Raw genomic sequence first — 27,167 nt, forward strand, 5'->3', positions numbered from 1 at the left:
ATAATATAACTCCTAGATCTTTGATAGTATTTGGGATAGACATGGAAGCGCCACTTATTATACAAGGTGTTTCAAAACAACACCGACAACGTTTGGGAGGTGATTCCTGACACCAAGATAAAACAAAAAATATAGGCCAACCTAGGTGCACAAATGCTTCCTTTGAAAGTTATAGGCTGCCGAAAACATGAAAAAAATGAACTTTAAAGGTTCATAGCTCCAAACCTATGGGACTTACTGTAGTCGGGTCAAGACTTTACTTAGGAACAAGCATGTGCCCTATCCAAATATCCATGTTTCAGAATCCTGCGGTACTTCCGCAACAATTTATATAGAGGTAGTTGGTGAGTACTTCCAATTAAGTGCCCGTAGCAAAACTCCCTCTATAAAAATTGTTGCGTGAATATCTTAGGATTCTGAAACATGGATTTTTGGATAGCGCACGTATTAGTTCCTAAGCGAAGTCTTGACCCGACTACGGTAGGTTCCATAGTATTAGAGCTATGGACCTTTACAGTTCATTTTTTCATGTTTTCGGCAGCCTATAACTCCGAAATGACGGATTTCTGCACTCAGGTTGGTCTATACTTTTTGTATTATCTTGATGCTAGGAACCACCTCTCAAATGTTGTCGGTGTTGTTTTGAAACGTCCTGTATACGTGAAGTTAACTGGATTTTCTTTCGTCGTGAAAGATACAGATTTACATTTGGACACATTCAGGACTAATTTATTCTTATCACGTACAACGATATATTCTTGTTATAATGGTATTGTTAATCTGTACCTTTTTTTTGTCAATACATGATCAGAGGCGCAATAATAAAACATATAGCCTATATATAGTTAAAAGGAAAAAACATTATTATTGACATGACATGTTGTCATGGTAAACATTATTATCTACATGATATACATGAAATAGATGGCTGTAGATGTAAATCAACGATAACTGGATACGAGTCAGGTGATTTCAAAGGATTAAATAAAAATGGTTAGTAGCTATTAAGTGATATGTTTATTGTAATAACTTGATATATCTGCGAATTAGGGCTAAAGTGATTTTTTATTCGCTTTATCTGGTGCCGAAACCCGGGACCTTACCTCAAAGTTCTGAAAAGAAGTAAGGACGAGGTATATTTGCAAACGTATATCCTTTTTATGAATTTCACCGTTTTAAGAAGCGGAAAGAAAATACAAAGGATTAGAGATATGCAGAATCCTGACGTAATGGATGTACCGAGTACTTTAGTAGAAAATACACCTGAATATGGCCAGGCTAATCTTGTTAGTACGATTAGCCAACTGCTAACTGATAAGCTGGAACAAATGCAAAAGACGAATCAACAAATACAAAAATCGAACGATGAAAAGATGGAACAGATGCAAAAATGGATAGAACAAATACAAAAATCGAGCGATGAAAAGTTAGAACAAATACAAAAATCGAGCGATGAAAAGTTCGAACAATTATTGACTCAACACAAATATCTTGCAGATAGAGTTCAGGGTATCCATGAAAATTTCGATCGGCTACAGCATAATTTGAAAGAGAACTTGCAAGTATTGATTGAAAAAGTGTATGGTACTGGTATGAATATGAAAGTACAACCGGAAGAAGGTCAGAAGAAGGTCGATGGAAGAAATGAACATATTGAAGAACAGGATGAAAACGAAACAACTGGACCTGTGGTGAATGGTGATGCGGAAGATGCTACAATTAAAGAAGAACCATCATCTCCGGCCAAGGAGACCACCACCACTACTACTACAGGCGTATTCAAAATTGAAGTGAAAGGTCTGCCGAGATTATACAGGTTAGGGGAATTGAAGAAATTGTTGACAGACGATTTGAAGTTGGGAAGCCATACTATTAGGTCGCCGAAAAGAGCGAGTTCTTGGATTTATTTGATCTTCAAAACTGAAGAAGACCAACAGATGGCAGTGAAGACCTTGAATGGATACAGTTGGAAGCAGCGAGTTCTTTCAGCCGAAGTTGCCGAAACTGATCAACGTAAGCGAACATTGGAAAAGACTGATTATAAGGATTCTAAAAAGGCGAAAGTTGAGTTACTTGTAGAAGATAGAATAAAACAGGCTACAATACCTTTGTGGGATGTTACTTATGGTGAACAGTTGAAGAAAAAGACTGAAGAAATAAAATATCTCACCCGACTGACGGATTTGCTGCTGAGTAGGAATCTGAATTTAGCAGGTTGGGCAGAAGAAAGAAAAGAGAAGAATGAAGGACTTGCAGATTTTCTGAGGTGTTTGCCTATAGGGAAGATTACGGATGATTTGAAAGATTATTTCCAAAACAGGGAAGGTAACAGCTTGAATGTAACATCGCTCTATTTCCAGATCTTCACTGAGAAGGAAAAAGGTGAGAAACCTCCACCACTGCAGTTGTTGTTCGCAGAAGAATATGTGAAAGAAACTATCTGTGACATGAGTTTCCGAGTATCTCCAGATTCTTATTTTCAAGTGAATACTTCCGGAGCCGAGCAGCTTTATACTTCCATCGCGAAAGTGGTTGAAGTTGACGAAGAAACTTCCTTCATAGATGTGTGTTGTGCCACTGGAGGAATTGGATTTATTCTTGCTAAGAAATGTGCTCAAATTCTTGGCATAGATACGTTGAACCAGGCAGTTGAAGATGGCTGTATTCCTGTTTGTGACTTCTCGTTTAGCTTGACTGAATCTTTTGGCCATGTAACTTAGATTTGAGTTACGGAGTTTGAGAAGGCTGTATTTAAGTAATTTTGCTTTAAATAACGTTATGATTTTGTTTGTTATCCGTACTTTGTTTGAGTAATAACATTTTGTTCAGAAGGGGAAAAACAAAATATTTTTATGGAAATGTGAACCGATTTATTGTATTTTACTTTATGTTATTTAATCTTGAGTTTATGTCTATGATCGCGGTTACTCAATTTATGTCAGCATATGTCTTAATATTATGTGCATTACTTAATATTTGTGTTTCATACTATTTAAGTCTCTCTCTTATGATATACCTACTGTTTTGTTCATCTTTATTTCGTCTTATGTGTTTAAGAAAGATCTGATTGTGTTAAATTGAAATCCATGACATTGATCTTAAATTGAAGCTTCTAAATGTAATTATTGCCTTCTGATCTTGTTGTTTTGATATGATGACGATCTTAATTATAAATAATGTTATTTGTATATGAATGTTATCGTTCGATGTAAAAAGGAACAATTAACTATATAGTAACTCTGCGTAGGTCATCAGTTAGTTATAATTTTGGATAGACCCATAAAGGATATTTTTTTTGAATCGACGTTTTTCTAATATGTGATTAGTAATAAAATAAAATGTTGTTATGAATGAATTAATATATATATATACATATGGAGAAAGAAGAGAAGAGAAGACTACTTATATTGATGTAATAATAATTAATACGAGGGCTATTCAAAAAGTGAATGTTTTGAAAATATCCAGGGTTCTTTCCTTCACTGTAATACTGTTACGGAATTCCCGTTCTGAGCGACATTTTATACAACGATATATTCTTGTTATAATGGTATTGTTAATCTGTACCTTTTTTTGTCAATACATGATCAGAGGCGCAATAATAAAACATATAGCCTATATATAGTTAAAAGGAAAAAACATTATTATTGACATGACATGTTGTCATGGTAAACATTATTATCTACATGATATACATGAAATAGATGGCTGTAGATGTAAATCAACGATAACTGGATACGAGTCAGGTGATTTCAAAGGATTAAATAAAAATGGTTAGTAGCTATTAAGTGATATGTTTATTGTAATAACTTGATATATCTGCGAATTAGGGCTAAAGTGATTTTTTATTCGCTTTACACGCCATATTTGAACTCTCTGTAGATCCTGTTGAAGTTTCACGCAATCATTAATTGAATTTACTTTGGAGTATAATTTGAGATCATCGCCAAAAAGAAGAACTTGAGAAGTTTTAATACACAGAGAAATATCATTAATAACAAGAAGAAACAGTTTGGCCTGATTTAGTTTATTCTCGGTTATTATTATGAAAGTAGTAATTTGAAAAACGCAACCCTATTTTTCTCCTTCAGAAATTATTTTTGAAAAAAAAAAAAAACGAAACGTTTAAGTAACCATGGCTACACCTTTCAAGCTAAAGACAATTAATTAACGGTGTTGCATAACTCCACCATCTTTTTCTAGCTCATTGGTTTAGATGAGAATTATTCTTGTTTTCTTTCTATAATCTTAATGGTTCGGTTTTACTAATTTCTTTCCCAAATTTCTTTAGATATTCCATTCACCGTGAAAATCATTTTCTGTCACAGGATGTTTACAGGAGGCATACCCACGGGGTCCCACTGGATCCGAATTCCCCCCCCCCCCAATCTTCCTAACTTAACATACATTTGTACTTCTGTACACGTTCTCAAGAAAACTATACATGTTTAAGACGGAAATGATTGATGTACTCTTTCACTTATAAAAACAATCTAGTTCTATCATTTCTTGTTCTATCATTTTTTCTGAAAATATAAGTAGAATTTTTTTTTTGGGGGGGGGCTTAGGTCCATCTTTCAGATCCGGCATCTGAAACTTCTGACCAGAACGGGTTATCATCATAGCCATTTATTTATTTATTTATTTATTTCCTTACCTTTATTGGATATCCATCTTTGAAATAAAAAAGGTGAAAAGCAAAAGGGAAAGAACAAAGGAACCACAGCACAAGAACGAAACAACAAAAAAACAAACAAACAAAGAAGAAGAAACTATGAAAAAATTAACAAAAATTTCCTTGCGAAGTGCTATTCAGCTTAATTCTATTTGCACCTATCCTGAACTATACTACTTAGTATTTCAGTCCCTAATCCAACAACTATAATAATATGAAATACTATATAAAATACTTAAATAATACATTCTATTGTCATTAATTCTTATCTACTTGTCTATCTATATTGTCTATCTAATCTAATCTTCTATTTTGTTATTATTTGTTTATTTTTATGTTACTTCCCTATAGAATAGTTTTTAACCATATAATTCCTAGTGATTGATTTCTTTTCTTAATTATTAAGATTTGTTTTAAAGATTGTAGTCTTCATTATTATATTTTTTTCATTACCTAGTTTCTAATTTATATTTGTTTAATTGTAATAACAGTTTCCACATTCTTATTTAATGGTTTACTATATTATTTATTATCACATGCAAGTATTAATTAGACTATAAATTGTCCTATTTTCTCTTCTTGTTATTCCACATGTGTTTAATAATGTTGTTTAATTAATTATATGTTTACTTTATTAATTATTTAAGTTGTTATATTATTTAGTTAGGTTTTATTTAATAATGTGTTGATTCATCTTCTTTCTTCGGTTTTCACCGTATGACAATGGTTCCTCTCCTATATGTTGTATGCTTGTTAATCAAACTGCACTCCTCTTCACTTTTCACTGTATGATTGGTTCTCTCCTGTCGTCACGAAACACATTTACACTAACGTACCAAAAATTTATACTAACATTTCACTTCACTAATAACTTCCACTCTTGTATGACCTAAATTTTAATGTTATTCATGAAGTATTCTGTGAGTGTTCTCAGTTTCGTGTCCATACCGTATTACAGTCCTGAATGTACTCACTTGAGGTCAAGGACCCACTCACAGCACTTAGTGTAGGTCTAGGTCCGTTGTGTCCTTCCGCCCGCACACCCAGGCTGGGACCGTCATTTCGGTCGAGATCGACTGAAGCGGTCACTAAGTTCAGTATCTCTGAGACACTCCTCTTTACTTATTGTCCATGACACAATAAAGTACACCCAAAATCCCGAAAACCAAAAACCCAGGAACCACGAACACAAAAGCGGACATGCGACGCACAGATTCAAGACCATACGCATCCGGAGTTCCATCCGGTGTAAACCGGGGATGCGATGATCCACTCGCTCCTCTCCCCCGGGGGGTAGGAAAAACCAGTGCCATCCTGAAGATTTTCTTCGGTCCGGAAGATTTCATTCGTTCAGAAACACTCAAAGACACATCCACTCTAATTATATTTACATTTATCCAATAGTATATTTTTCGTTTTCATTGTAATAAGTGCTTCATCTTATTTCAGAATAGCTGTTTGCAATTCGCTTTAAGATGTTAAAATCTTTTTCGTTTTCGAATATTTGTATTACATTTTTACGTTTGATATTTTCCATCTGCTATTACATCTTCTGTCCGAAAGCACCAAAAGATGTGGTGCTCTAGTGTTTCTATTTCGCTGCATTCACAGATTGCATTCTCTTTGGCCTTTATTCTATACAGGTAAGTTTCATAGGGGCCGTGCCCACTTAGAAAGTGAATGACACCTGGACTTGGATCTAGATGTTTTAACTTTTTCCTTTTATTAATTGTTGGAATAATATCCCATAATCTTCTTGATTTGTTTGAGTTTGTCCATTCTAAGTTCCATATTTCTTCTATAGTTTCTTTGATCTCCTTCTTTGTTGTTACTGCCTTGCCAAGAAGATCTATTAGCTTTTCGTTTTCTTTCTTTTTTAGCCAGTAGAATGCTGCTCTTTGTAGTATTACCAGATGTACTGGTTTTATATGTAATAGTATACATAATGCTTCCTTTGGCACTGTGTTAGTTTTATAAGTAAATTTCTTTGAGATCTATTTATTTTTTGTTCTCGAAAATTCGATGTACACATAGACTTGAAGAATATGCCTAGTCGCACATAGTATTGTATCATGGTATAGCTTTAATATTTTATTTGGTAACTTGTATGTATTTTTGCCAATTGTTGGCAATTTTGTTACTCTTTTCAACTATATATTTTACATGTTTCCCAAAGTTTAAATTTTCATCTATTGTTACCCCTAAGTATTTAAATTCTGTTACTCTTTTCATTTTTTGATTTAATATTTTTATATGTGGTTCCCTAGTTAATTTAGTTCCAAGAAGCGTAAACTTAGTTTTTTTTTATGGTAGCTTTAATTTATTTTCAAAGCACCAATTACATAGATTTTTTTTTTTTTAGTTTTTGTTTCTATTTCTCTTCTGGAATTTGCCGATGTTATTATTACAATATCATCGGCAAAGGCTATGATTCTCTCTATTGACTCATTCTTTTCCATTTTCTCCAGGCAAGGCTGTAGCTATATATCCCACATCAGGGGTCCCAAAATTGAACCTTGTGGACAGCCCTTTTCATTTTGTATTTCTTTATCTCCCATTTCTGTTTGTATAACTATTTTTCTGTGTTGGAAATAATATTTTATTACGTTTTGCAGATATTGTGGAAGTCTTAATTTCTTCAAATTCTCTAATAACGCTGGTATCCATAAATTATCGAATGCTCCTTCAATGTCAACAAATAACGTTAGAGCATATTTCTTTTGGAAGCTACTATTTTGTATTTGTTCTTTAAAAACATTCAGAGCATCCTCGGTCGATCTTCCCGCTCTAAAACCATATTGTAAGATGTCATTCTGTGTATTTCTATACTTGTTTATCCCACTAGCTCAGGATTACAAATAACCACTCGCCCGCTCGCCCGGGGCGAATGGTTTATCGGTGCGGGGGAGTATTAAATATCATACCGAAGGTAAGTAAATGAATTATATAGTGGGAAGTAGGCTAGTAGCTTTTTTCTTGGGCTAGTAAAATTTTGTTGCTTATTTGCATCCCTGTATTAGCTATAACTCTCTCATAAATTTTGCTTATGTTCTTTAGTAAACATATTGGTCCATAGGCACCAATTTCTAAGGGGTCTCTATCCAGGCTCTTAAGTAGTATAATTAACTTCGAAATTTTCCATTCATTTGGGAATGTTTGTTTCTTTAACAATATATTGTAAAGTCTTGTTAAGTAATTGACAGTGCTGCTTCTCTTGCATGATTTCTTCTTAGCTGCATCTGTTCCATTCTATCATCTTCCATCGTATCCTTAGGACAAAATATTTGCATTAATTTGTCTAATGTTTCTTCTCTTGTTTTTGTACGTTCCGTCTGTATTTTTAATTGTGCATAATGTTCTAGGGTTAATCTTTTGCATAATTAATTTATATGGAAACCCCCAGGGATCCACTTCTATGTTTTTCGTCAGAAACTTTGTTTTTTTTTCTCCAGTAATACCGCCTGTTCATATTCGTCCTTTACCTTTCTATAATTTTGGAGCGTAATATTTTTGAGCCTCGGTTCTAGGGTTGCCTGATAGCGTTTTCTTCTTGCTTGTACCAATTTTATTAGTCTTTCTAATTTTGGTTTCCAAAAGTCACCGTATCCTACTTTTTGCACTAATTTCGGAGTGAATTCTATTATCGCAGTTATTGTGGCTTGTTCTATCTATATAGGTAGAAATATTTTACAATTACTTATCGTCTTTTCGGGTGCAGAATAATACCCGTTCAATACTACATAGATGTAGTGGCTTATAGTATTGGATCCCCCTCCCCGCAAAAGTTTGGACTCTTCAGCAAAAATATCTTGGCGTGCGCCTGATATTTTCAAGTCAAATATCATTTAAGTAATGTTAAATCCTAACTAGGGGTAAAAGCGGATCTGAAAAGGTGGGGGACGGTAGGTAGCGGCATGACGTCATGCCATCCCCTGCCTATCTTTGCCCATTGTATTTTTTTACGAACTGGGGGTACGCCGTACATAATGTTTGGAGGTGATGGAACGGCGTCCCCTGCGTTCTCCCGCATTTTACCCCTGATCCTAACTATGGAAGCCAATCGTTTCAGTTTGTACGTCACGCAGACAGATGTCGCTACTTGTATTACCTGCCACCAATAGATGTCGCCAGCGTTCAAGAAATTTAAAACCATTGTGATGATTTAATTAACTTAACAACTGCTCTTTTTTTAATTTAATTATTTCAAAATGGTATAAAGGCCATAGATTAGAGCATTAATATTTGTGTAGTCGCATGTTCACCAGTATGCGAAAAGAAAATGTTAAATGTTAAGAATTAAAACGTTTAGTTAAGAGCCATTTTAACATAAAGTGGACAGATGGACAAAGGCTCGGGTGTAAGAACTAGTTTATATACAGGGTCTTCGAGAAAGAATGGTGGGATTATGTGGGATTACTGTGCGGGAGCTCGGAGCCTACTTCGAAAACAAACAGTGTAGCCCCGATTATCCTCGAGTGCCGTGAAAATTTTTTTAACCCTGCTGAAGTCAAATTCAATTATTTTTGATAAGTAATAGCTGCGAATTGACACTTCCCATGCAAATAAGTACTCTATCTTCTAAAACATAAAAGTAACTTGCATTGTAAAAATCATTATATTCAAAAATTGTACACATTTCGAAGTGAAACTCTATTCTGACAACAGAAGACGATTGTTGTAAGGCGTGAAAAACGAAAATTCAGAAACAACGAGAACAGGAATAGTTTTTTCGTGTAAGTACCAAATTTTTAGTCTTTTTGGGGGGTTTATCTGCGATTTTCACTATCCGCGGTGCCCTTGTCACCCAATTTCACGGATAATTGGGTCTTTATTGAATATTGATTTGATGCTTAACATCCTTTCTCAGCACCAGGTTATGTGGGAGACGGGGCGTACTGTTTAAAGTGCGATTCAAGCCACTACGGTGGTGGGGGGATACAGTGGCTCAGTGCTATAGCGCTTACCTCTGGTACGTGAGGTCTTAGTTCGATCTTCGGCCAAAAATATTTGTGCTGGACAACATCGTGTCCACGGGTTTACTCAGGATACTCCCTATCCTTTCACATTCTCATTCCACCAATTCTTCCATCATCATTCACTTGTCTTAACCATTCGTCTCCCTTAGCCTAAAGGGCATAATCGTTGGACGTTAAACTAAAAGATTTTTAAAACCATTAATGCAAAACAAGTATGCCAAGGGGAATCGAATCCCCCAAATACGCTTGTAGAAAGCACGAGTATTAGCAACTCCGGCACAAAAGAGTATTCGACATTAGTTATTGGGGGAAAAAATGAGTAAAAGCACTGCCAAAAGTACGAAGAATAGTTATGAGGGACAGAGAAGGAGTGGCAAGAAAATATCTGCTTTAGTCCGTTTTACAATGGATAAATGTTATATTTTTTTTAACGGTTGAGCGTACAGCTACCGAAAATTCTAGTTTTTCATCACTGGCCGTATAGGCTCAGTAGATCAGCGTTTCCCAACCTTTTCCAACTTGCGGCACAGTATGGGTGTAACTTGAATTCTCGCGGCACACTCATAGATATTATTTCTAAATATAAAATACCGTTCTTTTTTTCTGTGATTACTGATCTTCTTTCCACAGAGAAGAAAGCTCAATCACTGTTTTTTCCCCGTGGTAAATCATTATGCTTATTTTTCATTCTAATTTAAAAATAGAAAACAATTGCAATGAAATATTGGACACAGGTTTTTACAAATACGTTTTCTTTTTCAAAAACTGTATCCAACCTTTCACTAAGAAGGAAGCAGTAAATAACGAACGAACAAATAAATCTCTTGTACTTTTAAAACACACATGTAGGTAATTTGTATGCATGCTTGCTTTGTCGAAAGGACTGAATGATATTTTATCCTCTTCACGGATATGGAATCAAATGATGCCACATATTTATCGGGAAAATAATCTGAATTATTTTTTTTTTTTTTTTTTTTTTTTTTACAAAGAAGAATGTGAACTGAAGGTAAGTAAAAATAATATTCTGAAGCATTTGGTTTTACTTACCTTCAGGTCGCACTCTTCTTCGTGAAAAAAAAAACGGATTATTTTCCCGATAAATATGTGGCATCATTTGATGCCATATCCGTGAAGAGGTTAAAACTTCAAGTTACGAAATAGTCTGCAACAATAAAGAAGCAATAATGGCCATAACAATGATCACAAATACTTTTTTCAACATTAAAAATGTGCAAAAAAGTAACACGGTATGAAACTTAAAATTGTAGATTCATGGTAATGTGAAATACGAATATACATTTTTTCCCTTATACTTGCAATTTGATAGCTATTAATCATTGTGTTTCTATTTCCTCGCGGCACACCAGCGGTCCATTCACGGCACACCAGTGTGCCGCGGCACACCGGTTGGGAAACGCTGCAGTAGATGAATGATTATGGACAAAAAATTATAGAATAACAATGCGGTAGTGAACAGGAAAAATTCAAGAAAACCCACAATTATAATATAATCCATCACAAACTCACATAGTCGAGGATCCGATTCAGACTTTGAAATTAGGTATCTTTTGATAGTTTGCTTAAATAAAACTTTGTTTCATTTACAAATTTATTTTTGAAAAAAGAAGCTATTCTACAGAATAAAGTTTCCTTTAAATACAGTTAATTTTAAGGCAGTGGTAATTTCAATATAACTAATTCCGAAGGGAAAGAGGACTTTTAATACACGGGAGTTTTAAAATACTTACGTAGTATCACTCTTTATGCTAAATACTGGTAACTAGTTGAGCAAGATCCGGATATTTGGTGTGGGGGCCGGGAAAACTCGCCCTCTAGACTACCCTGTGAAATCACCATTGTTTTAAGGTGTGTGTTTAACTTAACGAAATTTTGGCCCCTAATAGTTCGAGTAACAAGCTTGTAATTTCAGTACGTCTGTTACTCGTGCATAACTCTCGAACTAAAGCGAATTTCTATATCCTTTATTTTATTTTATTTTATTTTTTAAAAAAGTATTATTTACAATATATAGCTAGAATAATAATCTCGGCTAAGGTTAGTAATGGATTCAATTTCTTAATATGTCCAAGTGTTACAATTGCTTCTGTCCGTTCGTTATTGCACACAATAACTGTTGAACGAAAGCAAATTTTTGAACTCTATTTTCTGCAGTGGACAACGAGATCGATTATTTGATTTGCATTTACTTAGAACAAGATGAAAAGTACACATGGAATATTTACAAATGAACTACATTGTATTTCGAATGTATGATGTTAACATAATTAAATTTTATATTATGTTAGATACATCAAACGCTACAAAGTAAGGAAAATAATTGTAATACACAAAACAAATATGTACTAGATTTATACACGTATGGCAACCCTCATTTTCCAGGGACAGTCCTTTTTGAAACTCCAGAAATTACACCACCACGGGAGTTCAAGACACCATAACCCCTAACAAGTATTATATCAATATAGCAATAAGAAAATAAAAGACCTTGAAAAAGAAAGGAAGACGATAAAGAAATGCTAAAGAGAGAGAAGATAAAAACAATGGGAATACAAAAAGTATGTTTTCTATTCCAGAAAAGATGATCTTCGTAATTCCAGAAGATATATCCCTCTGGCGATACAGAACACGCTTCTATGTGAAAGAACACTCATATGTATTATTTAGTTTATAAAAATAAATATGAGTAAATATTCGTATTCCTGTTTGAACTTCCTAATTATCCTAAATTATTGTGATGAGCAAATTAAACCCATTGTAAATATATCTTGAACAACACAGTTTTGCAGAGCACAGACATTTTTGAACCAATTAACAGTGTTATGCAAGGTAATTCTTTCTTTGGTTACGAAATACGCTTGGCGACATCACAGTATAAAAACATATAGGGCCTTATGCAAAGTCGTTTTGAAGTGTGAGTAGTGCCATACTAAAGAGTTCGACTAACATATCTTTCCTACAGTAGTCAGGCCTTTAGTGTGACGCTAATCATGCTTCAAAACGACTCTGCATAAGGCGGATACTATGTATCCGATTGTTTAATACGACCATTTATATTTCAGGTGATGCTCTGCTGTACGCCATCACAGAGGGAGTTCTAAAGATTGTGGAGATGCTGATCAACCACCCGAGCATAACCCCTGAGATGTTGGCGAATGACTGGTCTCAGTCGCGGAGCCCAGGAGAACCCGAAAGCTCTGACTTTTCACCCGATATCTCACCAATCATCCTCGCCGCCCATTGCAACCAGTTCGAAATTCTACAGCTGTTTCTCTCACGAGGTACGTACGAATTGATTGTGATTCAAACTATTCTGCATTCATTATTTCTAATCATAAAAATCTTCAATTTGTAATAATCTTTGAAATTGATTATATGCCCTTAGAATTCTTCTCAGACCTGCTTATATTGTAGCGAACCTGCAGCCAGAATGGGCTAAATTATAAGTTTATTTTAAAATAAACTTATAATTTAGCCCATTCTGGCTGCAAGTTCACTGCAATATATGTGCGTTCTATGTCAAAATATGCTCCAATGATATGGAATGGTTTACCAAAATCCATGTTGGGGGGCGCGGTGGCTCAGTGGTAGGTCATTCACCTCCTGTGCTTGGGGTCCCTGGTTCGATCCCAGCCCGCGCCGTGTAGACTTTGTGGTGGACAAACACCGTGCTGGTAGCTTTTCTAGGGGTTCTCCCACTTTCTTCATTCCACCATTTCACTCATCTCTCATCATCACTGTCTCCTTTAGCCTAACCTGCATAACCGTGGGACGTAAAACTTAAAGATTTCAATTCATTTTCAAAATCCATGTCCTCAACGTTGAGTTAATAAATGTAAATGTTTTTCTTTTTAATCTATTAAGTGCTAGGTGTTTATTCAAAGTAAATAAATCTGATTCTTCTTACATTTCTTCAAACTCAGGCGAACTAATGGCTTAAGTTTGTTACGAGAAGGAATGACAAAAGAAGGTTGAATTGAAACAAGAATTCTATAGTGATCAGGCCATTGGCGGAGTTATGGGGGACATGGGAGGCATTGTCCCTCACGTTTTTGACAAAAATAATAATGCCACCTATAAGGTGGCCACCTACCGAGACCACCGAGACTGACCAAAAGTTCTGCCCTCACTGCCCACCCAGCAGACAATTCCTAGCTGCGCCTATAACTCAGGAACATATTTTGTTATTTTACGCCCCTGTGTCCTAGAAATAGTTGCGACACCGTTATTCGTTCGTTATGGGCGTCATGCAGAGTCGTTTTGACGAATGATTAGCGTTATACTAAAGGACTGACTACTGCAGGAAACATATGTTAGTCGAACTTTTCAGTATGGCACTAATCACGCATCAGAACGAGTCTGCATAAGCCCCTATGGGCGGTATTCAGAGAGAATTCGCTAATTGAGTGTTAGCCACAATCTAGTTAGTAGCATACTACCTCTTTACTAAGGAAATTGCATTTTTTGGTATTCAGAGTCTACTTTGAGTACATCTAAAAAGTTGATTTGGGTATGATTAACTTATATAACCCCAATGCATCGGGTGAGAAAAATAAATGTGGCAACTACGGAAAAGTAGATCAGCGCTTGCGTAGTCTGTAAAAATGAAAAAATATGAAATACGAAATGTTATGTCGCACGCTAAACCGTGGGTAAAAGATTAGGCTCTGCTTTAGATTAATTAGTCACATGTGATTAAATTTGTCAAATACGACGTCCTAATCAGAGACTCTGAATACAATTTTGATAACCATCCTTTAGTCAACCCCGTAGTATGGCGTTAATCAGACGTCAAAACGACTCTGCATAAGCCCCTATATATCCAAACCATAGAGTTATAAAATGACCACTAGAGGCACATTTGGCGCTGCAAACACATTCACCTTTCAACTGCATTGGTGTATGCCAAAAAGCGCGCTTGCAAGGTACTGTTCTTTCAGTGATGCCAACTCGTAGGAAAATACCATTTTATGGAAATTTTGCACATTAATTTCTTGAATAGGGATAAAGAGAATTTTCACCAAAATTGACAAAATAGCTGGGATTTTTCATACCTTTACTTCATGGAGGCCAACTATATTTTCTATGAGTGGAAACTAGGCTAATTACGTCAGCATGCATGTTTCAAATTTTATTATTGGAAATTGCATGTTCGCGTGGAAATAATTTAGGCAGTAACTTGCGATTTAAAAAAAAAGAAGAAGAAGAAGAAGAAGCACCAAGGAATGTAAATTGTACTCTGAATTTAAAAGAAAACGAATACAAGAAAGTAAACTACCAAATGAAAAAGAGACAATTTTTAGAACGTCCCACACGAAATAACTGGAGAAAAAGTTTGTCTTTGGTTTTATTGCATTCAGTAAAAGACTATTGCAAAAAAAAAAAAAAAAAAAACATGAAAGGAAACTAAATTCAACAAAAAATTACTTGTTTTAATCACATTTACAATAGTCTCTTTTAATTAAGAAAATATATATTCATCAACTATTTAAAACAATGGAACTTACGAATAATTTACTCAAATATTGAACATAGTAAGTGACATACGGTAGTTTACAATTTCACATTTTATAAATTCTATTTTTTTTTTTTTAATTACTATAGCCTGTGAGAAATTTAAGACCAAGATGGGAATTTCTGCCTTTCGGGGTGGGATTTTATAAAGCTCCAGGCTGGTAGCACTGTCTTCGTTTAGAATGACGTTTGTTTAAAGGGAGAAAATCTCAATTTCTTGTGCAGCTTATCGCTGTATAGATAAAAGAAGAGAAAATTATACACTGTTTTACGCTTAAGTTTCACATATCGTTAGATACCGGAAAATAAATTACCTATTTTACAAAAGTACGAGTATTTTAATGCATAAAATCAAGGCTATTGTCATGGTCCACTTACTGGTTCCTCGACCTATTTAATACAGCCATCACTGTTTATTATTAACTAGCATCAATTACCTCTTTCGCTGGGTTAAATTAAGAAAAAATAATAATATGCTCCGTAAGTCAGTCACTTTTTACTATTACTAAAGCGCTCTTTGTTATCAGTCATTTTCTATCACTTTTATATTTCTCTCCTCCTCTCCCATGTGTTGAGTGGCTGAATTTCGATTTAAACGGAATTGGAAGTGTCACTGTTCAGCGACCCCGAAAGCAGTGGATTCAACGCTGATGTTGGTCATTTTTCGATCATATATATATAATTTTGTATGTCTTCCCCTCCCTCCCCTTCCTACGTTATTCCATCAAAGTGAAATGATAGAAACATTCCAGGCACAAACCTCATCTATGTTGAACATTTGATTGAGATTGGTCGTTTGGTTCAAGAATTATTAAGTTTTATTTAATTTTTTATATCTCCTCCTCTTCCCTCCCCTCTAAGTTCTACCGACAAAATGAATAGACAAAAATCCATCCCAGATCAGAACCTCATCTATGTGGAAAATTCGATCGAGATCGGTCGGGTGGTTCAAGAGTTTGTAAATCATAATCATTTTCAATTTTATAATGTAGATTAAAAAGCATTTTAGTGGATTCTTAAATATACGCTCGACATCAAAAACTGATTGAAATTGTAAGAAATCCATGTACTACAGTTTAATCCTGGCTATCACTTTCTATTTTACTTCAGTTGACCTAGATTTTAAAAGAAGCAAGAAGTAGCACAAGGTTTTATTAAAGTGTAATGTACTGCGTAAGTAAAATATGTCAATGCATTAATCATACTGCATTAAATAATACGCACTAAAAATATGCATCAAACAGCATCCTTCATAAATGCATTTCAATTGATTTATTGATTGATTGCACTTCAACTTTTTATCAGCTCCAATGCTATCTGATAGAGACCACATGCTACAGTACTTGGACCCTCCAATAAGCAGGGTTTCATTAAAACTTTTAAATTTACTCAATATTTCTCATCTTGAATACTCTATCTCCATCTAGTCTTTATACTAGGTTTATTAAACTATATTTTACTTGCGAAGACCCCACATTTTATGGCGAGTAACATTTTTTTCGTTCCTCCTTTTGTATCTTTCATACGGAATTCGTGTGAACTTGCAGTCTCATATAAAATTTGAACACCTCTTTGGTCATCTTAGTGGAACCATTCCAACCTTTTTTCTTCCTATTCTAGTTCAAGAGTTAAAACAAGAACTGAAACCAGTCTCCAATCATTTTAAATGAAAAACTTAAATATCAAATTGCCTGTCTGAAGCTTCAAGGGATTTCCCACTCCACCCATTTCACTTCGTATTTCTAATCCCATTTTTTCCCTTCTATGTTAAATCTTTACAAACATTGAAACATGTGTTTAATTATCTTAAACGAAAAGCCTAAATACCAAATTACGTGTCTGTGATCTCAAGGGATTTCGAGATATGGATAACTAATTAACTAAGTCTATGGCCTATGGAACCCGGAGGTTAAATGCCGCGTTTACCAAACCTCTCCAATGGCTTCTGTCGTTAACCAACTGGATCCAGTTTGTACTCTGTATTCCTATTTCTGCGAGATCCATCTTAATATTGCCCTCCCATCTGCGCCTAGATCTTCCTAATGGTCGTTTTCCGATTGGTCTTTCAGTCAAGACTTTGAAAGCATTTCTATCTTCCTCCATCCTGGCTACATGGCCTGCCCACCTGAGCCTCCTAGATTTGATGACTGCAATAGTGTTCGGTAAACCGTATAAATTATGTAGTTTATCGTTATGAAGTTTTCGCCATTCTCCATTCCCGTTCTTCTTGAGTCTGAATATTCATCTCAGGATCTTGTTCTGAAATAATTTCAATCTTCGTTCTTTCCTCAGGGTAAGCGACCATGTTTCGCAACCATACAGGACAACAGGCAGGATTATCGTTTTATATATTTTAAGCTTCAAATTCCTTATAATGATTATCTTATAAACTTATCTTATAATAATTGAAAGTCCATTCATTCCTTCCACATCAATTTTCCAAAAATCGTTCCTTAGCGGTACCTCACGTCGCAAAACCTAGTTTATTGTCCAATTTTCAAGCTTCTAGGTTAAGAGGCCCCATCACTGCGAAATTAAAATATCGCTAATTTTACAGTAATTATGTTATATCTACAAATAGATAGAAGATAATCGAAATATGGGACAAGATCGCCCTAGACAATATTATTGTGCATGAGGTACCGTTATCATGAGTCATCTAGTAGCTTTCCGTTTGCAGCCATTTAGAAACGCGAAAATAAATTCCGATTTTCTAAATGGCTGGAAATCGAAAGCAGATAAGTGAGCCGTGATAACGGTATCTCATGTAAAATATTATCGTCTAGCGAGCTCTTGTTCCACTTTTCGATTATCTTTTATCTATTTGTAGATATCACATAATTCCTGTAAAATTAGCGATATTTTAATCTCGCCGAGATGGGGCCTCTTAAGCAGTTTTTGCGTAGGCATTGATCAGTCAGTCATGATTTCTTTTGTACAGAGAGATTATAAACATTATGTTTCTGCTACACATTTTTAAAAAGTTTCTCACTTGTTTCAACAATTTTGTTCTTTACTCCTCCTCATGACATTTCAACGGATATTTTGTGTTATGATCCTTCCTTGTGGGCAGAACTGCTTTTTAAAGTATTCATTATGAAGAGATTTTAACGTTTGTTTGCTATCCTACGTGTACAGTATACATAATACATGCGTACAACAAGAACCATTACATGTATTAGGATTTTAAAAGCGCTATATCATGTGAAAGACAATGGCGTGTTGTATGTGTTGTTGAGTGGAATTATATGAATAGTACCAAGCAAGAGAGAGAGAGAGAGATAAAAATAATCCAGCCATCCAGTGGTGTGTACAGCAGTGTTGGTTGGGGGTGGTGGTAGAAATCCATTCCACACAACATCCACTTCACCTCTGGAAGAGACAGCCTCCATTTTATACAAATAAGTTTTAATTAACTTTGCCGAGGACTGGAGGAGACGGATTAGTTGCTGGAAATTCTCTTCGGCCTCATATGTACTCATTCACACGACCCTCTCGAGGAAGCAAAGGAGGAGGAGGCAATATATATACATAGCGCTGAATTCATTTGCCGTCCATTTCCAAAGAGAAAAATATAAATAGCTATACATACACTCAGATAAAAGTCGTCCGAATGAAACACTATGACTTTTTCATGCAACGGATCTTTTTTCTAAAAAGTAAAAGAAAAGAAAAGACTTTATTTCACATTGCAATTAACATAGACTTCCTAATTATAAGAATTCAATACAAAAATAGAAAAACTTTCGGTTGCAATAAAGAAATAAGGACAGAGATGAAACATGTTCTTACAATATTAATATATTTAAAAAAAAAACTCCTTCTTGCTATCTATGACCATTTTTTCAGTGTGGTGATCAATGTTTAAGCGGAAAATCATAGATATTCACCACTTTAAATTTGAATAAAAGAATGAAACTTAAGGTGGTTCGCTAGGTGTTCTTGGTACTATGCTAAACAGTGCTTGAATAGTGCGGCGTTGCCAGGTAGTGTCCAGTGTTTACTGGTTCCAGATAATAAAAGGAAGTAATCATGGGATTCTGCTTGGACCCTTACTGCAATTCACAGCTAAGTCCCGCTTCTCAAGCTGCAACGCTAGAATCCAGGAATTAAACGTACAAATTTATCAACAACGCATTATGGTGTTCTGCGCAAGTTTCTTCTCAAAATCTACTTCCTTAAATGTAAATTAATAATTAAATAAAATGTGAAACATAGCACGAAAAACGGTCAAACAATATATCTATTTCGTAATAAGATCGTTACTTTAAAGTACTTTACACATTCAAATAAACATTTTATAAAATTGAGCACTTCTAGTAAGATCTAACGTGCTCATTGTAAAACAAATCAAATCTTTTCTTTTATTTGTTACCTTTTTCGATATCAGAAGACACAACCAAATGAATTAGTGTCTTGTAGCTGAAACATAACTTTATTTTATAGTAATACAATATTTATAATGTGTAAAGTTTCATTGCACAGTTGTTAAGGGAATGAGCTAAGATATGTACTGACTTCCGGGTGGTGATCTACCTTAATCTTGAAACGTCATTTCTGTATCAAAATGTAATTTCTTTCCGTTTTTCCTCTATGTTTGAGACCGATATTGATAACGGGAAAGTGATAGATTTCTTTCACTTCTAGTTGCAATAGAAGAACAAATGAAATCTTTCAGTTTAACGTCCCACGTTTACCTTTTAGGCTAAGGGAAACGATTATTAAGGCAAACTAACGATGATGGAATAATTAGTAGAATGGAAATGTGGGGAAAAGCGAGTATACCTCGAGAAAAATAGAAGAACAAAATTGGATGTGGAATCTGTTCTTGGCGATGCTGTATCAATATTTAAAAAAATGCTTCTCACTCTCTCTTAGCATTTTCACTCTATTGAAGTTACATTTTATTTTTTTATTTTTTTCAGTTCACTAACAAGTTCATTTACATTAAAGACAGAGATATTTCTATTTTCTGTTTGTGTGTGTATATTTCTTAATTAATAAAACAGGAGATTGTTTACTTTATCCACACTCCTATCATCACCTTATTTCTGGTCAATACGCATTGAATGTCATCGAACTCCAAGCAAATGACCTGAGAAACGCCGAACAAAATCAATTGGAAAGGTGAATGAAGGGAGAGTTGAAGCTTGATATTAGAACAAGGAACATGAATAGTCACGCGGAATCTCAAATTCGAGTCCAAAAATCCAAAACTTACCATAGCCTGTAGAAGGGTATTATCTGTTTTAATAAACGCTGTGCGAATATGTCTCATCAGTTGAAAAGCTATTCATGTTTTGGCTAAGTTCATCACCGATGGAACATTATTCTCGCGTGTACCGCGCCAAACCTCAATTTTCATCATTTCATCACCTGTCAACGAGACGAGGGAAGCTGCACTCATGGAAAGACAACAATTCACGGCAGGAGTCATTGAAGGAGAATCGACGGGAACATCACACTATCTTACCTTCACCTTTTTTTACCCTTTTAACACCACAATCTGCTTTAGATTTATTTGTGTTCTGTTTTACTTATTAAAGCAACCTAGATCCGATCCCCATTATCTTTTGCTCTACTAATTTCAATTTACAAACTGCTGGGACGGTGTCTCAGTTTCGCATTCTCTTACGCTTAAACTTGCTCTCGTCTTCGGAGCTTTTTTAACTGATAAGACGTGGGTGCACACTACTTTCGATTTTAGTAGAGAGAGAAATTTCGATTAAATTATTTTTTTGTGTTTAACGTCCAACGATTATGCCTTTTAGGCTAAGACGATCCTAAAGCGATTGAATGATGATGGAAAAATGGTAGAATGAGAATCTGGGAGGAAAAGAGGAATACCCGAGAAAACCCACGGATACGGTGTTGTCCACCACAAATTTACATGGGCGGGGATCGAACTAGAGACCACACGTATCAAAAGTAACCTCTCTATCACTGAGCCACCGTCCGAGAGAAATATAGAGCTGGAATCTATTTTTGGGACACTGAATTGAGGTTTTAAAAAGAAGTCTTTTCACCATTGGCAATCAACGATGAAACCGGAAATGATTGATTTTTATCACTTCCGGTTAAATAGAAGGTAAATGGAGCGTATTGTTGAGAATCGTTTCCACAAAGCCGTTTTTCGTATTTCCAACCGTTTTTCACCCGATACTATTGACAGACAGACGGATAGATTGACATAGCCGTTCTATAAGATTCCATACTTGTAAATAGTAAAGTCTGGAAGTTTAATAATTTGTATTCCTGAATGAGATGCATTATTTCAAGGTTATCACTAATGGTGCCATGCACAGCGTAAGCAACCTAAAAATGTTTCTTTACATGTTCACTAGAGTATCAACGCGGTACCATAGAAATCATTGATCCAATACTTTTCTTCGTTGTAAAAGTAAAAACACACTCTGTTACATAATGAATAGATAGACAACCTAAGCGAAGTAGTAGTAACGAAGTTCAATTCCGATCCAACACTGAATATCAATAGTTCGATTCCAAGGATCGTTCTATAGTCACAAATATCTTACCAAAATCTAATATGGGGGCGCGGTGGCTCAGTGGTAGAGCGTTCACCTCCGGTGCTTGGGATCCCTGGTTCGATCCCAGCTTGAGCCGTGTGAACTTTGTGGTGGACAAACACCGTGTGCGTGGGTTTTCTCGGGGTTCTCCCGTTTCCTCCCACTTTCTTCATTCCACCATTTCATTCATTTCTCATAATCACCGTCTCCTTTAGCCTAACTGGCATAATCGTGGGACATAAAACTAAAGATTTCATTTCATTTCGTTTTCAAAATCTAATATATGAAATTGAAAGTGACTATGTTTCTGACTCTTTAATCTTTTGAACCACCCGACCGATCAAGATCAAATTTTCAACATAGATAAGGTACAAATCTGGAATAGTTTTTATCATTTCACTTTGACGGTATAACTTAGGGAAGAGGGAGGGGGAAATGTATACAAAAATGATCGAAAATGAGCAATATTAATGTCGAATCCATAATTTTCAAAGTCGCTGAGATGATCAGTAATACTTTCGATCCCGTTTAAATCCAAATTCAACCCCGCAACTTAGAGGAGAGAGAGGGGGAGATGTATAAAAATAATCGAAAATGACCGATATTAGTGTCGAATTCATAGTTTTCGGGGTCGCTGAGATGAACAGTGATACTTGCGATACCATTTAAATCCATGCCACTATAGACAAAAACAGCATATTTCACTGCTCTTAAACACATGAAATAAGGGGCTGTGCATTTAACATTTTTTATTTTAACCCAGAAAAGCGGGTAATGGATGCTAGTATTTTAATAAGTCACAGAATTATCATTTCTTGTATTTATTTAAAAAGGGAAGAAATTGTTTTCTGCGGAAAATAAAAAAATAATGTAAGACATGCCAGAAAGACGTAAAACTTACAGAAGAACGTGAAATCTGACGGAGAAAAACATCCCTGCCAAAATCTCCTTCCAATCATGCGCGCCGACTCAGTGGGTGATCCGGGGGTCCAATACTCATAAGATTTTTAGTTTGATATTAACAAAATAAAATAAACATTTCTCACTTGCCGTTATAAAAAATAAATAAATGAAAATAAGTAATTAAAACATTAAGATGGAAGTTAAAATTTCTAACTTCTAAATCATAATTGTTTGTTTCAAATGTGTTTGTGAAAATGCAACCAAGCAACACACTTCCCCTTTCTTGCCTTGTGTCTGGCCCAGTCAAAGGCAGTCTCCACAATAATAAAGAACAATGGAACTATCTTGTGAATAGAATCGACCACACTCCTTTATGACAGTGTTCATAAAAGATTTTAACTAAAATGAAGTCAATTAAAAATATCGAGATTCCCCTGAAAACATAACACATCCTGCCATTGATATCCACATAAATCTTGAAAAATCGGTGCCGTTACTTCCAATTACACTCTCCTGTCATTTCTTTCCCTATTCTAACAATTAGTTTGTTGGTTCATATTTAAGGTTCTTATGAGTCTTCGATCTTTCCATTTCAATTTTTCCTTTAGAACTTCCAGCCAATCCCAGTTCACCTAGGGTTCCAAAAGTCTTTTCTAAATCCCTATCAAATGATGCGATAATAAATGTTATAAATATTTCGTATTGGCATCTCTAACTTACATTTTGGTTAGTCTTGTGTCGTTAAGACCCTCGTCAGTGAATTTTAAAAAGTGGGAAACTCCATCTTTACGGAGAATAAGAAACGTAAAGGTTGCGATTGGTTAGTTGCCTTATCGTGGATTTTAGCATCCCTTTCGGCACCGAGGTTATACAACAGGGGTGACATATGTGTCGAGCGACAAGTCATGAGGCATAACCCGCTCATAGATCACATACCCTAACTGTCTACTCAATCACATAGCCCAGTGTAGTCTTCGTCGTATGGATCATTGGTATTGCTTTTTGATTCCCTCTCGCGGGCTAGTCAACAAAGGACTCTATCTAAAAGTGGCATCTAGCGGCTTAATTGGCAGTTACCCGGAAACAATGCAAAATCAAGCTTACTTGCAAATTCTCTGGAACGCTCTGAAATTTCTTTGAGATGACAACATTAACGAATCTTAGAATTTCTCGATAACAAGACTGGATTCACTGTGACTTAAAAAAACTGATGGATCAAGTGTGGCAGTGACGTGTAGATTAATTGTGACAGAAACAGTCGACATGACTTTGCTATAATGTCCAGATGTTACAGACAGTGCGTTCTATTGCTGGTTAATGTTTTAGCAATGAATTTCCACCAGTGTGATTCAAATGAGTAAGTGGCATCTAGTGTACGCTCTACCACTGAGCCACCGAGTGAATGAAAGGATATAGTGGAAAGGGCAATTGTTATGAAAACATTTATCATAGATATTTCATATTCAAAAATACTTTGTTTAGAATATGAATTAAGTCAGCAAAGTTAAAGTTGTTTTCGGGGTGCTTCAGTGAAAGCATGCCACTAATCTCAAACTCTAGATATAGAGTCTATATTAAGATAAGTAGATAGTCAGTGATTTCTGAAATGAAAAGTAGCCACCATTACTACATAAGAATTGGACCTACGCGAAATTCAAACTACACGAAGGCGCAGAGAGAATTGAATCAACACCAATCGGTACGAAACGCGTTCAACTAGAACAATCGTGCTCAACCTAATTCCTATCACGAACCCCATTTTATCACATCCCCTTGCCAGCGAACTCTTTTATAATTTCTGATTTGTAACAAGCTTGTGTGGGATTTTTAATATACCTATTGCGGAGATCTCACGATATCCATCTATTTCTATAATAGTAGAATCCATTTCTTGTATATAGTGGATACAGTAACTTCCCTAAAATCGAATGAATTAAAACCAAATTTAGTCAGTTCATTCATATTACAAATATCGAATCCAATCCATCATACTGTTTCAAAATGGAGGCGGTTTGAAAATGTTAAAACTCCTTTAATTTTGGGTCATATGCTTTTTAAAAATTGTTTCTAATTTTGGTTAAAAATAACTTGAACAGTTATTTTAAAAAGTTATTGAGTATTTTAATTTTCGAGAGGCAGGTCACTTTGAGATACCTCATATTATTGTGAATTTGATACGTTGTTGTGTATGTGTTCGGTATTACCAAAAACTGTTAAAATTGATTTTTGAACAATTCTACATCTGTTGAAAATGTTCAGTAGTTCTATTTTTTGTTGTCCTTAACAGCATGTATAAAAATAAAAATATCAGAACAAAATTCAAAATAATATTTAAAAATATTTTTCCGGTATTAGATTATAATCATATTTATCTCTTCCGCTTATCTTCGGGACCCCCAGGTCGAGAAACCCTGAACTAGGGCAGTTACTTCTAATAACGTTGTAAACTCTATTTGATCTTCTATCGACTGTCCATCACTGTTCTAACAAACTAACTTACAAAATTGAACTCCTTGTTATAAACATCAATCCATCTCATCCGTAATAATCGGATTATTAGTGCTAATTTATCGTTCCATCAAATGTTATTTATGAATTTTTTTTATTGTTTCCCCTTTTTTAAAAAAAATAGCATGTTAAATTGAAACGTTCTGAGAGGCTTATTTTATAATAAAAAAACAGAGAAACACAATGTATGACATGGGCATATCGGTTTATATATGGAACTGAGATTCACCTCCTGCCATGATTATCTTTTTCTGGCAGGTAATCTAAACCACATTTCATTAAGCTGGTAATTAACTAAATTACATTGTTTAAATTAAAATCCATTAGGCAGCGAGGAAGGGTTTGCGGTGAAAATTGGTGTTGTCATGGATTAGCAAAAGCCGGGGAAGGGAAAATTAGTATTTACAGCATATATATATATATATATATATATATATATATATATATATATATATATATATATATATATATATATATATATATATATATATATAGGGAGAGAGAGAGAGAGAGAGAGAGAGAGAAATTTCGAGGTTTTGTAGATGTGTGAGAAGAGAGAAACTAATTAGAACTCGATAATTCCCGTTGTAAACCATGTAGTAAATGAAAAACACATCTTAATACGCCATAATGTCTTCTGTATCTTGGTCGTCTGCAGGGTGGAGCAAGAAGGAAATTTATCCCCTTTGCATTTTCGAAGGAGTTCAGTACTTCGGAATATCTCTCTATCTACCTATCTATCTATCTATCTATCTATCTATCTATCTATCTATCTATCTATCTATCTATTTATTTATTTATTTATTTATTTATTTATTTATTTATTTATTTATTTATTTATTGCTATCTACCGTTTCCCTTGGGTGCTGGCTCCCGAAGAACTCCCTAAGAAAACAGCTGATAACAATTCTGGTCCAGGCTCATACTCTGTTTGGGCGCTGATTGATAATATTGAGATATGACAAGTGATTTGGCATGAGCCACGTTGGTGCTTTTGAGACTCAGGTTGTATTATACTTACTTTTGCGTATGCACACGCATACATACACGCAACTGGCAAGTCGTCTGCTCGCAGGAATTCACACACACATGAATGAAGACGATGATATTTACTTAGGTAAATTCCTATTTATTGAGTATGGATATATGTGGGTACGGAACGGAATAAAAAATATATATATATACATTAACAACACACAAAACTCTCACTTGACAGAGCTAAATGCTCAAACAGAAGAAATTGTGCTGTGGCAATCGAATAAGCGAAATGGAGAATAAAACTCTTAACACTGCATGGTAAATGTAGATATGTGCACACTATTTACGAACACTAGAAACGTAGCCCTTGTTTAAAGGTCGCTTGCACTAGAAATTGACTCTTCGCACTGAGATATGACTTTCACTTCGTGATAATGGCGAGGGGAATGGGGAAATACAATTGAATGAAGTATCTTGACTCCTAAAGGACGCTACATACCCAGAAGGTATTTGTTGGTGTTTTTACTTCACATCCTATAGATTAATATCGCACCACAAAGTTCTTCATACTATCACTTCATACGTTGTCTTGCACTGTCTCTCTCTACGACGAACTTTTTTGCTAACCCTCCACTTACTACCAACTCTTATTGCTAACTTCTTGCTTCTACTCACGCTCGGGAACAACCCGTCCGCTTACTTAGGGTTGACAATGCATTATGTAAAATAATAAAGAAATGGTAAGGTTTTCTGCATTCATACACAATCCCAATGGGTTGATGTTATAATAAAGAACACTGGCAACATTGGATTTGATTCCGTGGGAAAGAAGCTTGGAAATAATAGTTGAAAAAAGTGTAGCAGTCTTAACTAATAAATTCTTCCCATGGTTATAGATTTTTATGCACTACTGTTATAAGTAAAACGGTTCAGTGGAAAGAAGCGAACGATGGTAATTGTGTGTATGAGTCATTCCACCTACGTCTCCTGCAGTATATGAACTCTTGTTCTCACGGCATGAAGGATGACGTAATAAGAGTGCGTGAGAAGACGACAAACACAATA

The 27,167-nt window shown here is 35.1% G+C and overlaps 1 protein-coding gene across 1 annotated transcript in view; it reads left to right on the top strand.

The window, feature by feature from the left end:
- Positions 1–27,167, top strand: part of LOC145662910 (transient-receptor-potential-like protein) — a 191,529-nt gene that overhangs the window by 22,956 nt on the left and 141,406 nt on the right. The window contains exon 3 of the mRNA XM_081728915.1: positions 12,735–12,953. Coding sequence (XP_081585041.1) covers positions 12,735–12,953 — 219 coding nt within the window. The remainder of the gene's footprint in view (positions 1–12,734; positions 12,954–27,167) is intronic.

The sequence above is a fragment of the Thermobia domestica genome, chromosome 10, assembly GCF_964235325.1.
Source record: "Thermobia domestica chromosome 10, izTheDome1.hap1.1, whole genome shotgun sequence".
NCBI lineage: Eukaryota > Metazoa > Arthropoda > Insecta > Zygentoma > Lepismatidae > Thermobia > Thermobia domestica.